At 42.8% G+C, this 17587-nt stretch overlaps 1 protein-coding gene across 1 annotated transcript in view; it reads right to left on the bottom strand.

Moving 5' to 3' along the window:
• Positions 1-364: 364 nt before the first annotated feature.
• The window catches only part of LOC115020956 (atrial natriuretic peptide receptor 1-like), a 58383-nt gene continuing 41160 nt past the window's right edge, over positions 365-17587 (bottom strand). The window contains 12 exon segments of the mRNA XM_029451058.1: positions 365-1371; positions 2579-3010; positions 4661-4759; positions 5081-5219; positions 5221-5256; positions 5572-5640; positions 7557-7680; positions 7809-7955; positions 8215-8383; positions 9946-10101; positions 11009-11171; positions 13284-13378. Coding sequence (XP_029306918.1) covers positions 2865-3010; positions 4661-4759; positions 5081-5219; positions 5221-5256; positions 5572-5640; positions 7557-7680; positions 7809-7955; positions 8215-8383; positions 9946-10101; positions 11009-11171; positions 13284-13378 — 1343 coding nt within the window. The 3' untranslated portion in view covers positions 365-1371; positions 2579-2864.

Here is a 17587-nt window from a genome sequence, read left to right on the forward strand (position 1 = left end):
GTGGTGGAAGAAGAACTTCAAAGTACAAAAGTATTTGCATCAAAATATACTTAAATTGGCTGATGCTGAATAATACAGATTTTATTTTTACACTGTTCATTGCTAGAATTGGTCTGGTTGAAATGGAAATAAAGACAATAAATATAGTTGGACCCCAGCCAGGAAAACTTTTATATATATTTTGGAAAATATAATTTCTTAAAACTTGATAGTAATAAAGTAGCAGAAAATAGAAATACTTTCTTTAGTCTGAAATCTACATCAATACTGTAAGGTTATCTGAAAATAATGCACATCCTTCAGCCAATCAGAGTAGAGTATTCTCTGTGACCATGGTATTAAGCAGAATACCAGCCAAACAAAGTGCAGCCTGCAATCCACAACTTTATTCAGTACAAACAAACACACGCTGCTGGTGAAGCTAACCTTTAGCCTAATGCAGGGAGGTGCAACACCGACAGGAAAACAAGATACAAACTATTTCAAAGTGATGGACAGCACAAAACTAACAGAGTCTGACGCTGTAGAAACGATAGCAGGTTATAGATGAGCAGCTGTGATGTCTCTTTAGAGCAGGGCTCTCCAAACCTTTCTCCTCTGAGATCATTTGACAAAATGAAAATGGCCGAAAGCTTCTCATAGTACCAAGTTACAGAAGCCTTAAACGGCCATGGTTCAAACATTTTAATACATATATCTTTTTGATTTTGGCTGTTTTTAACTATGTGATACACTGCTGGCGTGGGAATGTTCCTCCTTATCTTAACGTATAATGAATCATATTTTATTTGTTATTATTAATCTGAATCTGCAAGTATGGAAACCCTAAACGGCCATTGTTCAAACATTGTATTAATTTAACAATTACATTTAGTTATTCATGTATTTGTCTTGAAATAACAAATGTTGTTTTCCAGAGATAACGAGATAAAGGCATATTACGTTTAATTTATGATATCATATTAATTATGTCATGATCCTGTTATCTCGGGAAAACAACATTTGTTATTTTAAGATAATTACATGAATAATGAGAAGAACGTATGATCACTTAATAAAATGTTCCAGCCGTGGCCATTCAGGGCTTCCGTACAGGTGGTACATCTGTAATAGCAGACACAGTTCCTGTCCTACATTTACGGTGCTTTAATAACGTTTCAGCCACCGCACTCATCGCATCTTTTACAATCCCGCCATCGGCGAAGGGCTTTGTTAGTTCAGCTGGAAAGTCCCGTGAAAAGTTGCGATGGACTTTAGTGAAGTGGCGCTCGACGCTAACTTGGAGACAAGCCATTATTCTGAAAGCCCGTTAGTCCGACAGGTCCTCACCGTAGAAACAAACGGCCGTCGCTCCGAAAATACACTCTCCCCCTGCAACAGAAGCACACACGGCAAATTATTATGCAGAATGACGCCAATATTTGTTTTCCTACTATGGTGAAAGCATGAGCCGCCCAACTCGGCCTCTGATTGGCTGGTATCTGTTGCCGTTGGTTTCGTTAGATTGAGGCATGAGGAGGGAGGTTGGCGAGGGTAAGAATATCATGGTAAGCCAATCAGAGGCAGAGTAAGGCGGGACATGCCTTCGCCGTCATTCTGCATAAATATTCACGATGTGCGGTTTTGTTCCGGACTGTCGGGGTTTGGGGAATAACGGCGCTGCACCTTTAACTTCTTTGTTTTACCGACTGACACACATTCATAGAAATATCTTTAGCCTTTCATTGGCCTGGCGATCGTCTGCGGTCATCGTAATGTCACGCCGTCAACCTGTTTAATTGACAGCTGATTGGAGAATAATCAGAAGGCTGCGGGACGTCTGCGAATTTGATTGGATAGAAATTTAAACAGGTTTAAACAAAGTGCCTCAAAAGTTCTGTAAATGTTCTTTGAACCTTTGGTGCGTTGGAGCTCCCAGCTGTAGAGACACGAGGACGAACCTGGTGGACGATCATTTCCCTGAAGCTGCACTTGATGTGATGGATATAAAGATATGCGAGGTTCTTCATACGTTAAGACACTTTACATGTTGAGGTTGTTTCAGTTCATGAGCTGTGGAACGTCCGGCTGCTTCAGTGCAGGAACACGTCCGAGCAGAGAGATGTGCAGAAAACTGTCGCAGGTTTGATCCCCGACTGAACTTAATGTTAAGCTCTTTAACGGAAGTTAACCAAACTTACATTTAGAAAACCAACCGGTTAATTAGTAAGTCTTTATATATCACAAGTTAATCTATCGACACACTTTGATCTATCTGTGAATATATTGTATATTATATACAGATGTGCATTTATTATATTTGTATTTATTATTTATTTTCGCACTGTTCATTCCTAGAACTGCTTGACAATGTTACATTGTCTGTTTAATAATTCATTCAACTTTTATTAAATCAAATAATAATACATGTCTGACATTATTTCACGTCTTATTTCATTTTGAGCTTCTATTTATATCCTCTTGGTCCTTTAATGACAGGATGTGGTACGTGCGATTTCACCGCCGAACTGCTTGTTTCGACAAATGTTAGTCTGGTTAATCCCCCCCCCCCCCCCCGTTAAAGAGCTAAACGACACACCTGATCCTGTCGAGTGGAGCGCGAAGGTTTGACGTAAAACCTGCAGCAGACGAACCCGCAGTGGAAAGTTCTTCATCTTCGCATCTCTCTGCTCCATCGCTCCACGAGTTCTTCTTCACTTCTCCCTCAGGGTTTCCCTCCGCGTTGTGAAGTCTGAATCAACCAATGAGAAACAACCAGGAGGAGACGAGTCCTGTGGCGGGACGACGAGGACATCTCTACTTCCTGCCTTTAATTCGCTCCTTCTTTCCTTTCCCCCGTCGTCCTCCTCGTCCACGGTGTTTCGTCATTGGCTGTCGCTCTCTCCCAGCAGCCAATAGGTGGTCATCTTGCCTTTGCCCTTCACGTCGATCTCTCCTCTCCGCTCCAGCTGGAAGCAGTTGAACTCCAGCAGGACGTCGTGAGTCGCCGCCGACACGTGGATCTTCAGCGCTGCAGGGACACACACGCACAGGGACACACACAGACACACACATATACACACACAGACACACACACACACACACACACACAGGGACACACACACACACAGGGACACACACAGACACACACATATACACACACAGACACACACACACAGGGACACACACAGGGACACACACACACAGGGACACAGACACACACACACACACAGACACACACACACACACACACACACAGACACACACACACAGACACACACAGACACAGACACACACACACAGACACAGACACACACACACACAGACACACACACACACAGACACAGACACACACACACAGACACAGACACACACACACACACACACATACAGGGACACACACATATATATATGTTATATATATGTTATATATAACATATATATGTTATATATGTTATATATATAACATATATATGTTATATATATAACATATATATGTTATATATAACATATATATGTTATATATAACATATTATGTTATATATTTATATATATAACATATATATAAACATATATATATGTTATAATATAACATATATAACCTATATAATGTTTATATATATGTTTTATAATATGTTATATATATAACATATATTAACATAATATATGTTGATATATTAACATATATATGGTTATATATAACATTATATGTTATATATAACATATATATAACATATATATTTTATATATAACATATATATTGTTATATATATGTTATAAATAAACATATATATTTTTTAAATATATAAATATAATATGTTAATATATAACATATATAAGAGAGAACATATATAGTTATATAACATATATGTTATAATATAACATATATAACATATATATGTTATATATAACATATATATAACATATATATGTTATATATAACATATATATGTATAGATATGTTATATATATATATAACATATATATGTTATATATATAACATATATAGGTTATATATAACTATATAATGTTATAATATAACATATAATTAACATATATATGTTATATATAAACATATAGTACTATATAGTTATATATAACAATATATATGTTATAACATATATAGTTAGATAGTTATATAACATATATAACATATATATCACATATATATGTTATATATATACATATATAACATAATATATGTTATAGATATGTTATATATGTTATATATATAACATATATATAACAAAATATTAAATATGTTAATATATAACATATATATGTTATATAACATATATAACATATATATGTGATATATAACATATATAGGTTGATATATGGGTATATATATATAACATATAATATAACATATATGTTATATATAACATATATAACATATACATGTTATATATGTTATATATATATATAACATATATATATAACATATATATGTTATATATATGTTATATATATATATATTATACATATGTTTTATATAATATCCCTCGTAGTGAACTCAAATTTTCTTTTGAATTCTTTCTCATTTGATGAATATTGTAAAAAATAATATAAAACACATTTAAATTTTAAAGCCTCCAGCAGCATCGGTCCTGAATCAACCACTGTTTCTGTGTGACTACGACTACGTGTCGTGGAGTTAGCGTGCGCGTGCCGGTCTCACCTTCACCACTGGACTCCATGCGCGACGACGTGTTGACGGTGTCGCCGAACAGACAGTAACGTGGCATCTTCAGACCCACCACTCCTGCACACACCGGACCTGCAGCACACGGGACACAACCCGCTCAGAGGACGTTCATGCAGCCGGACAAGTTATTACAGATTATTACTCATTATATTATATTAATAGTAACATTTTTTAACAAGATAAAATGATTTTGGAAGCTGTCCTGTAAGTGACACCTCTATGAAGTCTAAACAATGACCCGTCAGTTTAACCACTTAATGATTTAAAGTCTGAAACTTAGACGTTTCTTCAGTTTGTAATTGAAATGTAACATCTGTAAACAGCCTGGTCATAGAACCTCAATGAAAGGAGAGCGTATTGTGTGTGTGTGTATGTGTGTGTGTGTTTCCTCACCGCTGTGGATCCCTATCCTCAGTTTCAGCTGCTGTTCTGATCGGTGGCAGATCTTGAAGGTTCGGACGGCGTCCAGCAGGGCGAGCGCCATGCGGGCGATCTCTCTGCCGTGCAGCTTCCCGTTCCTCACCGGCAGTCCCCGACACCACCATGTAGGCGTCGCCGATGGTCTCCACCTGGGGGCGCCACGGGACCACACACACAACAGCTCAGCATCCTTTCACAGCGCACACGTTCCATGTTTCTGTTCGGTTTTATTATTATTTAATAACCTGCTGATGTACTCACATGCCTTGTTTTGGTAAAATAAATGTATTTTGGAGGTGCAATATTTACAGCTCAAAGTATTTAATCTGCAGAGAACAGCAGCAAAGACTTAACCACACAATCCAGTCTGCTGCTGCTGAACAAGCACACGCAGCGCTGACTCTCTTTCTAAACACAAAGCCAGAACACATTTATTCTGTTTAACAAACTGTTGATTTTGTCACCTTGTAAACATCAAAGTTGTCGATGATGGCATCGAAACAGGTGTAGAGGTCGTTGAGCAGAGTCACCACCTGCAGAGTCAAACCTGCAGCGTCACGTTCAGACAGGAAGAGTTTATGCCTTATGCTAAGCTAGGCTAACCTGTGCCTATAATTATATATTACAATAACAGTAACCAGAGCTGGAAGAAGTACTCAGGTATTTCACTTCAAGTAAAAGTAGTAATACCTCAAATCTGTGTAAGAATACTGATCTTCAGGTAAAAGTACAAAAGTATTAGCATCAACACATACTTAAAATACAAAAAGTAAAAGTACACATTATGCAGAATAATACATGTTATAATAATTATTGATGCATTAATGTGTTCATCACTTTAATGTTGCAGCAGCTGAAGGAGGAGCTGTTTTTTGTTGATATGTTTTGTGTTTTAATCTTCAAAGTAATTAAAAACCTGCAGCGGCAGAGAGACTCACCTGCAGAGGCAGAGACTCACCTGCAGCGGCAGAGAGACTCACCTGCAGCGGCAGAGACTCACTTGCAGCGGCAGAGACTCACCTGCAGCGGCAGAGAGACGCAGCGGCAGAGACTCACCTGCAGCGGCAGAGAGACTCACCTGCAGTGGCAGAGACTCACCTGCAGTGGCAGAGACTCACCTGCAGCGGCAGAGAGACTCACCTGCAGCGGCAGAGAGACTCACCTGCAGCGGCAGAGAGACTCACCTGCAGCGGCAGAGACTCACCTGCAGCGGCAGAGAGACTCACCTGCAGTGGCAGAGACTCACCTGCAGCGGCAGAGAGACTCACCTGCAGCGGCAGAGAGACTCACCTGCAGCGGCAGAGGCTCACCTGCAGCGGCAGAGACAGAGACTCACCTGCAGCGGCAGAGACTCACCTGCAGCGGCAGAGAGACTCACCTGCAGCAGCAGAGAGACTCACCTGCAACGGCAGAGAGACTCACCTGCAGCGGCAGAGACAGAGACTCACCTGCAGCGGCAGAGAGACTCACCTGCAGCGGCAGAGGCTCACCTGCAGCGGCAGAGACAGAGACTCACCTGCAGCGGCAGAGACTCACCTGCAGCGGCAGAGAGACTCACCTGCAGCAGCAGAGAGACTCACCTGCAACGGCAGAGAGACTCACCTGCAGCGGCAGAGACAGAGACTCACCTGCAGCGGCAGAGAGACTCACCTGCAATGGCAGAGACTCACCTTCACCTGCAGCGGCAGAGACTCACCTGCAGCGGCAGAGACAGAGACTCACCTGCAGCGGCAGAGACTCACCTGCAGCGGCAGAGAGACTCACCTGCAGCAGCAGAGAGACTCACCTGCAACGGCAGAGAGACTCACCTGCAACGGCAGAGAGACTCACCTGCAGCAGCAGAGACAGAGACTCACCTGCAGCGGCAGAGACTCACCTGCAACGGCAGAGAGACTCACCTGCAGCGGCAGAGAGACTCACCTGCAGCGGCAGAGACTCACCTGCAGCGGCAGAGACAGAGACTCACCTGCAGCGGCAGAGAGACTCACCTGCAGCGGCAGAGACTCACCTGCAGCGGCAGAGACAGAGACTCACCTGCAGCGGCAGAGAGACTCACCTGCAATGGCAGAGACTCACCTTCACCTGCAGCGGCAGAGACTCACCTGCAGCGGCAGAGACAGAGACTCACCTGCAATGGCAGAGACTCACCTTCACCTGCAGCGGCAGAGACTCACCTGCAGCGGCAGAGACAGAGACTCACCTGCAGCGGCAGAGACTCACCTGCAGCGGCAGAGAGACTCACCTGCAGCAGCAGAGAGACTCACCTGCAACGGCAGAGAGACTCACCTGCAGCAGCAGAGACAGAGACTCACCTGCAGCGGCAGAGACTCACCTGCAACGGCAGAGAGACTCACCGGAGAGACTCACCTGCAGCGGCAGAGACAGAGACTCACCTGCAGCGGCAGAGACAGAGACTCACCTGCAGCGGCAGGCAGAGACAGAGACTCACCTGTAGCGGCGTGCTCTCTGCAGAGATCGCTGTGAAACCCACGATGTCACTGAAGTAGATGGTGACCGAGTCAAAGGCCTCGGCCTGAACCGTCTCACCTCGCTTCAACTGCTCCGCTACGGAACTGAGGGGGAGACAGATAGAGACAGATAGAGACAGACAGGGGGAGAGACAGGGGGAGAGACAGGGAGGTAGAGAGAGAGTGAAAAACATGTATAAAATGGTGTAAAAAAGCACACATATAGTACTCACTGTGGTAGTATTTGGTACAGCAGTGCTTCAGCTTTGCGTTTCTCTTCGTGGTACGCTTGTGTTCGTTCCTCCACCAGCTCCTCCAGGTTGTTGGCATACTGCTCCATACGGGACAGCAGGTTGTCCAGGATGTTGGTCCTCGACTCCCTACACACACACACACACACACAAAATGTTCATCCACCGCAGAAAATAGTCCCCCACAAATGCACAATTTCTTCCTATTTGTTTGATAAATATACTTAAATCAATAAAAACAATAATTCTTTACTTAAATAAATGCCACAGACAGGAAGTCAGGAAGTATTGAGGGACTGGCCCATGTGACTGGTTGATAAATAAAGAATATAGAGCAGGAGGAGAAACTAGACGCAGTCCTGCAGCTCTGTATTCTCACAGCACTCACTTGTTCTGTTTGCGCAGCAGCAGCCGGATGTGGTTGAACTCTGGTCTCTCCGTCGGCTCCTCGCCCCAGCAGCGCTGCATCAGCTGACCCAGCTCAGGGCTGTGACTCTGGGGGTCGATGGTCGGTCTGAGGCATGGCCACTCGCCCAGAACCACCCGGTCCACGATCTCTGCAGGGACAGAGACATCAGCGCTCCTCACAAGAACCAGGAGGTCACTTTAGAAAAAGCCTTTGATTTTCTTTAAGTATAAGTATTTTGATTTATTTAATTATAGTTAGATTTTGATTTGTCTTTAAAAATAAATATTTTTATTTATTTAATCATAGTTACAAAAATTTAAAAATAAGTATATAAATAACCAAATAAGCTTCCTGTAAGTTCTGTGTGAATAAGGACCAAAAGCTGGTTTGTGTAAAATCAGCAGTTTCGATATTAATGCTGAGTTTTTATGTGAAATGTTTTTTCTCCATAGTTCCTAGAAACACACTTCATCTGTAACTCTGCTCTGCTTATTTCTGACGTCTGTGGTTTGGAAACAGAACTTTTTCCATGTCAACTTTAAGGTTCCGCAGTGATTTCAACTCTACAAACTACAATTTGCCCACAAGCCCATTTAAAATAAATGATGCGTTAGCAGGCTGACGGCTCTGGAAGTGTTTTTGTAAATAAAGCTGAAGAGGAAGAAAGACTGCGGAGTGACCGAAGCGCCAGCTGGCAACAGCTCGTGAAGAATAAATAAATGTGTAATCTTTCTCTTTCCACCCTCTCAGCCTCCGTCCTGCTCCTCCGTCAGGCTGTAATTGTTTCAGTCGTGTCGTGCTCCGTCTCTAATTCCCCTCATTCAGGCGCCGTCACGACCTGTGCTTTGTTCTCTTCTCTCGCCACTTCCTGCAGGATTCTTTTCACTAAGAAACTGCTGCAAAGTGACAACTTAATAAACGAGGACAAACCGCTGTGCCAAAGCTGCTCGCCTCTTGCCTCTCATGATGTAAAGGATCTCGTTAGTCCTTTAGTAAAGCAATCAGCTGATGAGCGATGACGTAATGTTTAATGTGTCCAGACGTAGCAACAGAAATGTCCCATGAGAGGAAATCACATGTTCATCAGGAGAATGTGATGATGATGAGCTGCAACACGTCACTGATCTGACTTCCTTCAACGTGCAGCAGGTGAACCGTTCGTGTTTGTTCTCACAGATTCACACTTCAGATTCTCCAAAACAAACTAAAAGACTTCAGTCTGATCCGGTTGTTCAGACCGTCTCCCCCCAAACAGAGACAAACTAAAAAGTAAAAATGAAGACGTGAGGAAGGTGTCATCAACATGTGGCGACTAAAGTACCAACAGGAAACCCAAGAACACGTTTATTTTGTTCAGCCGACTTTCACTATTTGACACTTTTCATGTCTCTAATGTATTATAAACACATTTATAATGTATATGTTTAGAACTACATTAATGCAGAGCTATAAGCACATTATAACTTATTATACTGTATGTTTATGATGCATTATTGACATGGGTGCCACTTTAACAGGTAACATTTTACTTTGTAACCGGGCTTCAGCCGGTTTCTGTCATGACAACAACATTAACTACTGCGTCTTCCTTCCTTTCTTCTACCTCAATACTTCCCCCTCTTGACAACATACAGTATGTGTGTGTGTGTGTGTGTGTGTGTGTGTGTGTGTGTGTGTGTGTCTGTGTGTGTGTGTGTGTGTGTGTGTTACCTTTAGGGCTGAGTGGCTCTCCCTCCAGGTAAAAGGCTCCTCGGCGCAGCGCCACCTCCTGGAGAACGATGCCGAAGCTGTAGACGTCTCCTTTCTGAGTTCCCTGAGGAGGAGGAGTCTCCATCCTGAGCAGCTCTGACGCCATCCACAGCCTCTCTAGCGGGAGGATTTAACAGGGTGTGATGTTGTTATCAGGGCACTTCAGTGCATTTAAATCTCTCTTAATCTTTTAATCATTTAGAAACTAGGAATTCATTGTCAACGTCTGCTTCATTCTAACTGCTGCGCTGATGATGATAAAGAACTAGAACTCGTTTATAATCCTCAAAGTATTCAAAATAAGTTTCCTTTTGGTATCGGACCTGAAACTTTTTAACACACAAGATCGAAACACTTGATGAAGAGACGACAAAAGAAAAGCGAGAGCACAGCTGCAGACGTCTGCAGACGACTGATGGATTCTTCACGGCCGCACGTATCCCAACATTCATTGCGCGACAATGACAAGTTCTTTTCTATGGAACATGGCGTCCCCTGCCACGGCAGCAGCAGAGGACTGTACTTTTAAATGTAAGTGTTGGGTTTCAGTTAACCAAGGGACCTTAAAACATCACAAAAGAAAAGTATTATTTCCGGCTCCAACTAAACTGCGCTTGATAACTTCAGAAAGTTGCTAGGCAACAGGAGCGGCAAAAGGTGGGCGGGATCAGTTGGTGACGTAACAGGAAATCCTCCGTAGACCGGACCATCTCACATCGTAGACCCCCCAGAGGCCGCGCAGGCTGCAGCCCCCGACTTGAGGCACGGCTGATGTTAGCAGCGGTGCAATGCATTGTGGTAGAGCTGCGGTGCGATCTGAGATCTAACCCAGAGAAAGCGTTCGTCCAATCAGATGTCGAGAGACGAGTGACACGTCCATAAAGTGTCCAATATGGCGAAAAAACAACATGACGCGTACCATCCGCCGGCTTCACACCGTGTGGTAGAAAATCTGCAAATGGTCCTTTAAACAATTAACGTAAAGATTCTCAGGGTTGTAGTGAAATGGATGAGCACGACTCACGGGCGTAGTAGGCGTGAGCGTCTTTTCCTGCGTCGCTCTCAGTACGAAAGCTGGACAAACCGTAGTCTGTGATCTTCAGGACGAAGCGGTTGTCCACGACACAGTTGGACGACTTGAGTTTCCCGTGAGAGAGGATGACGCTGTTGTGGAGGAACAGCATGCCCTGCACACACACAAGCAGTCAGCAGCGCAGCGTCGTCAATGGACTCGTTATAAATATAATTTAATCCCCACTAATAAAAATAACAAGAAAATTACAAGATGATATAAGATGTTAGGTTTTAAGACTTGAGTTCCTGAGAGTCTGAGTCTATGCAGATGACACTCTTCTTCTCATGTTGAGCTCCCAGTTCAATGTTGAGGCAATACTTCCTGCTGTTGCACCTGTGAATATGCACTGTTGGAAGAAGTATTCAGATCTTGTACTGAAGTAAAAGTAGAAATACCTCAGGGTAGAATTTAAGGCTTGGCAATTGGATGAATATATCGAGTACAACGTCGGTCGTTTCTGGGGCCGATTTTTGTCATTTTATTTAGCAAATTTAATGATCTGGTGCATACAATATAACATATATGTATATACATATATATATAGGTATATATATATATATGTAGAGAGAGAGAAAGAGAGAGATAGAGATAAAAAGAGAGAGAGAAGAGAGAGGGAGAGAGAGAGAAAGAGAGAAACGAGAGAGAGAAGAGAGAGAGATAGAGATAGAGATGAGAGAGAATGAGAGAGAGTATAGAGAGCAGAAAGAGAGAGTAGATATAGGGACTGAGAAAGATAAAGAGATGGAGAGAAACTAGAGAGAGAGGGAGAGAGAGAGAGAGAGAGGGATATAGAGAGAAAGAGAGAGAGAGAGAGAAACAGATAGAAGAAAGAGAGAGGATAGAGAGAGGAAGAGAGAGAGATAGAGAGAGAGAGAGGAAGAGATAGAAAGGAGAGAGAGAAAGAGAGAGGGAGAGAGAAGAGAGATAGGAAGGATAGAGAAAGAGGAGAGATAGGAGAGAAAGAGGGAGAGAAGAAGAGAGAGAAGAAAGAGAGAATAAAAAGAAAGAGATAGGGAGAGAGAGAAGAGAAAGATAGGTGAGATAGAGAAAGAGGAGAGAAAGAGATAGTAGATAAGATATATGATACATAGTACGTATAAAATGATATAGATAAGATATTAAGATAAATATATACATATAACATAATCAGTAGATAATATACAGATATACATGAGACAATTATCAACATATACACATGATAAGATATAAATATATGATATAAATATATATATATATATATAATATAGTATATATCTACATACATATATATATACATACAATATATATATAGATATATATATATATATATATATATATATTATATATATTATATATATAATACATATATATATACATACATATATATACATATAATATATATATATATATATATATATATATATATATATATATATATATATATATATATACATACATATGTATATACATACATATACAATTTATTTTGAACTATTTTTTCTGAGTATCTCTAATGAACCAAAGTAGATTTCTCCCTTTGCTTTGCTGTATAGTGCTGTTACTCCGACCAGCACTATGAGACGGGTGGACGTGGATCTGAGCCAGACTTCACAGGACTCAGAGACAGAGCACGACCTTCACATCGACACACAGATGATGACAGAGACTTTGAGAAAGTGTGAGGGAGGCTGATGAAAAGAGGTGGAGAGAGGTGTGATGGTGGAACACAACAAGAGCTACAGTGTGAAGAAAATATGTGTGTGTGAAGGTCAAACTACATCCCACCTCTCCTCACCCTTTTACTTCCCGACCAAAGCCTGATGCTATTTTGAGGTTTCACTATTATATGAACATTTCTTGCTCATGAGTCAATTTTCATCTTCCGAACATCCAGACAGCCTTTGCAGGTACTTCAGCTTCAAACAGGTGAAATCATTTTAAGTGCAGAACAATAGCTTCAAATAAGTGCAGCATACACAAATGATGCTGAAACGTCTCAGTAGATTTTTGAATGTTAGGAGAATCCTCCATTTGTTGCTGCTGTTTACATGTTTTGTCGTATGGAATGAAACTGCATTTCGTTGTGCCACCCTGTGTTGCAGAAAGACAATAAATGATCTTGAATCCTTGTATTGGGAGGTCATGATGAAATTCCCTCCAGGTGCTCCTAAGATGTCACGTTCACGAGAACAGTACGGATAGACGGCATGGAGGCAGGACAATACAAAGATGTATTATTGCTCACCTGGAAGGCGCTGGTGTTGGTGTCGATCATGTCCCACAGAGCGAAGTCCGTCTCTCTGTCTCCGTTCTCGTCCAGGTGGACGAGTCCCGTCACACCTGAGGAACACAAACACTTTAAGCTGTTGATCAGTCGTCGACAGTTTTACTCAGTTGAGAGATTGTGAATGAAGACCGGCGACAATACTGATGATTCAGGAATTATTCAGCATCTGATGTTATTCATGTGTTGCTGCTAGTTTCCGTAAGCGGATCAGTTGTTACTATTTCTTCTCCATTATCATTAGATTTAGAGATCACTAAACACGCTAAATTAGCTTTAGCTAAAGCTAGCTGTTGCTGGAGTGCTTTCACTGTCAGGGAGCCCGGGAGAAAAAGATTATATATATATTAATACAGTACAGTATATGTTAAATGTTATAGTACGTGCTACTACGGGGGGGTCGACTGCACTGCTCTGATTTGTGGATAGAAAAAATGAATAGCCATAAGAGGTTAATTACAGCCAATTAGCAGTGTGTGTGTGTGTGTGTGTGTGTGCTTGTGTGTATGTGTGTGTGTGTGTGTGTGTGTGTATGTAAGGGGGGGTTGGCTATTAGGACCCAGACGACTTGTTTCCATAGAAACAAGGATGATGAGAGAGCAGGCAGTGGTCACACACACACACACACAGACACACACACACACACACACCGAATAACACAGTATGTTACTTACTGTCAGACAGTTATTGTTGTTTATTATAATATGGAAATAACAACACAAACATAAAGTAAGATGCTTTATTGCCTTTGGTGTTAAACAAGTCCGCAGCATTTATAAATACATTTAAAAAGGAAATAAATATAAATAGTCATATGCTGTGTATAAATGGTGCATTGGGATATTATTCTCTATTATCTATGGAAATGACAGCTTTAAACATTATTCTTATATTGTGTTTTGATTGTTTAGTTACGGTTATTTTATGCCGTTACCATGAAGCTGAAGTTATATATAGAACATATGGGTTTTAAATCCACGTAAAATAATCTTCACACTGAATTACAAGAACTGCAACAACACCCGTCATGTACGGAGCAAAAGACACACAGATCTACACACCATGCATGAAAGTGTTCTGAGTAGTAGTGTGAGGAGGGGAGAGAGAGACAGGCAGGCAGACACAGACTGTTACCAGACAGACAGGCAGACAGACAGACAGGCAGGCAGAGCAGACTGTTACCAGACAGGCAGACAGACAGGCAGGCAGACACAGACTGTTACCAGACAGACAGGCAGGCAGACAGACAGACACAGACTGTTATCAGACAGGCAGACAGGCAGGCAGCAGGTAGAGAGACAGACAGGCAGGCAGGCAGAGTGACAGACAGATAGACAGACATGCAGGCAGACAGACAGGTTAACACAGGTAGACAGGCAAACACAGACTGTTAACAGATAGACAGGTAGGCAGGCAGGCAGAGAGACAGGTTAACACAGGTAGACAGGTTAACACAGACAGGCATGCAGACAGACATGCAGGCAGACAGGTAACACAGACAGACAGGCAGACAGACAGACAGGTGTACCTGCAGACTTCCTCTGGGACAGTACTCTGAGATCATACAGGTGTTGGGGGGGTCGACGCACGCTCCAATGAACCTGGTCAGATGTTCGTTCTGAACGTCTCGCATCTACACAAACAAGATATATAAATAACACCGAAGTCGGAAGAAAAGCTTCCCAACTCGGGACTGGTTCCCTTCGTTAGGATCAGAGTTTAGCAAAACTAGATTTAAAATGACCCGGTGGTTCGGAAGGTTGTGAGTTCAACAGTCAGTCTGTCCTTTAACTTTCTTCTGAGGACAAGACTGTTTTACTCAATCCATCTCAATAAGGAAGCCATTTTAAAAGTGAACCTTGTAAAGTGTACGTCTAAAGGGAATACTGGATCATATTTTGAAATGGGGTTTAAAGCTTTGGTGACTAAACTGATAGTTTTGGTTCAACATGATTTAAAATCGATGTTTACCAGTATTCCGTCTTTAAAGACCAATCAGGTTCTGTGTCTGTCCATCAGTGAGACAGAGCTCCAGTCAGCTGCTTTGACACTCACGTGTTGAGCTCAAACAGCACCTCCCTGTTCAGCTCGATGCGTTTCCTGTTGGTGTATTTAATGGCCACGATATTTCCCTGAAGAACACAAAGAAAGAGTTTAAACCAAACTTCAAACCTTTAACTGTAATCCAAAACAGAATCCATCACCATTGTTTGGTGGACTGCAGTTGCTGCTGGAGGTGACAGACACTGCAGCTTTAAGAAACTTCTGCAGCACCTTCCCTTTTCAGAGCCGCTCGTCCGGATCTTAATACATTTTTGGATCTCTCTTTGTATCACTCCATAAGGCTTTGAGGAGCAGGATGTAGTCTGTGTGCCACTCACTGAACTTCAAAACAAAGTCTTTGCATGTTTGAGGACTTTTAAACCAAAAAAAGTAGAGATTGCAATTATTATTACCGGTACTTTCTTTCTTTCTAAGAACTATAATTGACATCATACACAAATCAATTGCATGTTGTTACTAATAAAACAAAGCCTATTAAATCACTTGTATTCTATACTCTACAGTAGTAGGTCTAATGTATTATCTAGAGAGGAGAGGAGGGGAGAGGAGAGGAGGGAGAGGAGAGGAGGGAGAGAGGAGAGAGGAGAGGAGGGGAGAGAGGAGAGAGGAGAGGAGAGAGGAGAGAGGAGAGGAGGGAAGAGAGGAGAGGAGGGGAGAGAGGAGAGAGGAGAGAGGAGAGGAGGAGAGGAGGAGAGGAGAGAGGAGAGGAGAGGAGGAGAGGAGGGGAGAGAGGAGAGGAGAGGAGAGGGGAGAGGAGAGGAGAGACGAGAGGAGAGGAGAGAGGAGAGGAGAGGAGAAGAGAGAGGAGAGGAGACGAGAGGAGAGAGGAGACGAGAGGAGAGAGGAGAGAGGAGAGCAGGGGAGAGAGGAGAGAGGAGAGAGGAGAGGAGGGGAGAGGAGGGGAGAGGAGAGAGGAGAGAGAGGAGAGGAGAGAGGAGGGGAGAGAGGAGAGGAGCGAGGAGAGGGGAGAGAGGAGAGAGGAGAGAGAGGAGAGAGAGGAGAGAGGAGGGGAGAGAGGAGAGGAGAGAGGAGAGGGGAGAGAGGAGAGAGGAGAGAGAGGAGAGGAGAGGAGAGAGGAGGGGAGAGGAGAGAGGAGGGGAGGGGAGAGGAGAGAGGAGAGGAGAGAGGAGGGCAGAGAGGAGAGGAGAGGAGAGAGGAGAGGAGAGGAGAGAGGAGAGGAGAGGAGAAGAGAGAGGAGAGGAGACGAGAGGAGAGAGGAGAGGAGACGAGAGGAGACGAGAGGAGAGAGGAGAGGGGAGACGAGAGATGAGAGGAGACGAGAGGAGACGAGAGGAGACGAGAGAGGAGAGATGAGAGGAGAGGAGGAAGTCATAGAGTCAGATGATGAGCTGGTAAGCGGCGCTCAGGTGTCTCTGTGTCGCTGGATGACATTTAGAGGCACGGAGCTGAAATGTCACTCTGAGTGCTTATTCCAGTCATCAATAAATCTTGACCACACACACACACACACAAACACACACACACACACACACAAACACACACACACACACACACACACACACACACACCACTTCCTGCATCTGAGAGACAAGAGTCATAATTCACGTGTCCAGCAGACGCAGTTAAAGCCAAACAAAGGTTGTTTTTTGGCCCGTTAGCGAATGACGAATGTCGTCATTTGTCTCTGGAGGCCGAGGCGAAGTCTCCGCGCTGAAACCAGTGAATACAGATCTGCTGATATTAAACGTGCAGCAAACACGGCGAGAAGTGTCCATTAGTTAATGGAGCGGAAACAGCAGAGCTGTAATCTGATCTGCCTGCTACTCACCGTCCCGACAGTCCGCCCCTCGCCGTGCATATTATCTGAATCTCTCCTCCACGCCTTCTCTTTCATCCTCCCTGCTTACATACGAGCGTCCTCGTCCCGTATTAAGTATAATTATGCATGAATAAGGATTCTCTGTGCGGTGGCAGACGGCAACAGACAGTCAGAGCGGTTATTTCCTTTCCTTTTGAATTAAAATAAGAAACATCAAAAAGAAAAGAGTACACTGCAGACAAAAACATGTTCATCTTCCAAACACGTGTTCTGACGAGTTACAGGAAACATCAGAACGTCTTCTTCAGACGAGAGGAACATGAGAACATGAGAGTGTGTGTTTGTAACTGTGTGTGTAACAGCTACATTACATAACGCCTCATGTACATATTAAACACTTGTAATATAAACTTGTGTTGAT

The sequence above is a fragment of the Cottoperca gobio genome, chromosome 16, assembly GCF_900634415.1.
Source record: "Cottoperca gobio chromosome 16, fCotGob3.1, whole genome shotgun sequence".
Classification (NCBI taxonomy): domain Eukaryota; kingdom Metazoa; phylum Chordata; class Actinopteri; order Perciformes; family Bovichtidae; genus Cottoperca; species Cottoperca gobio.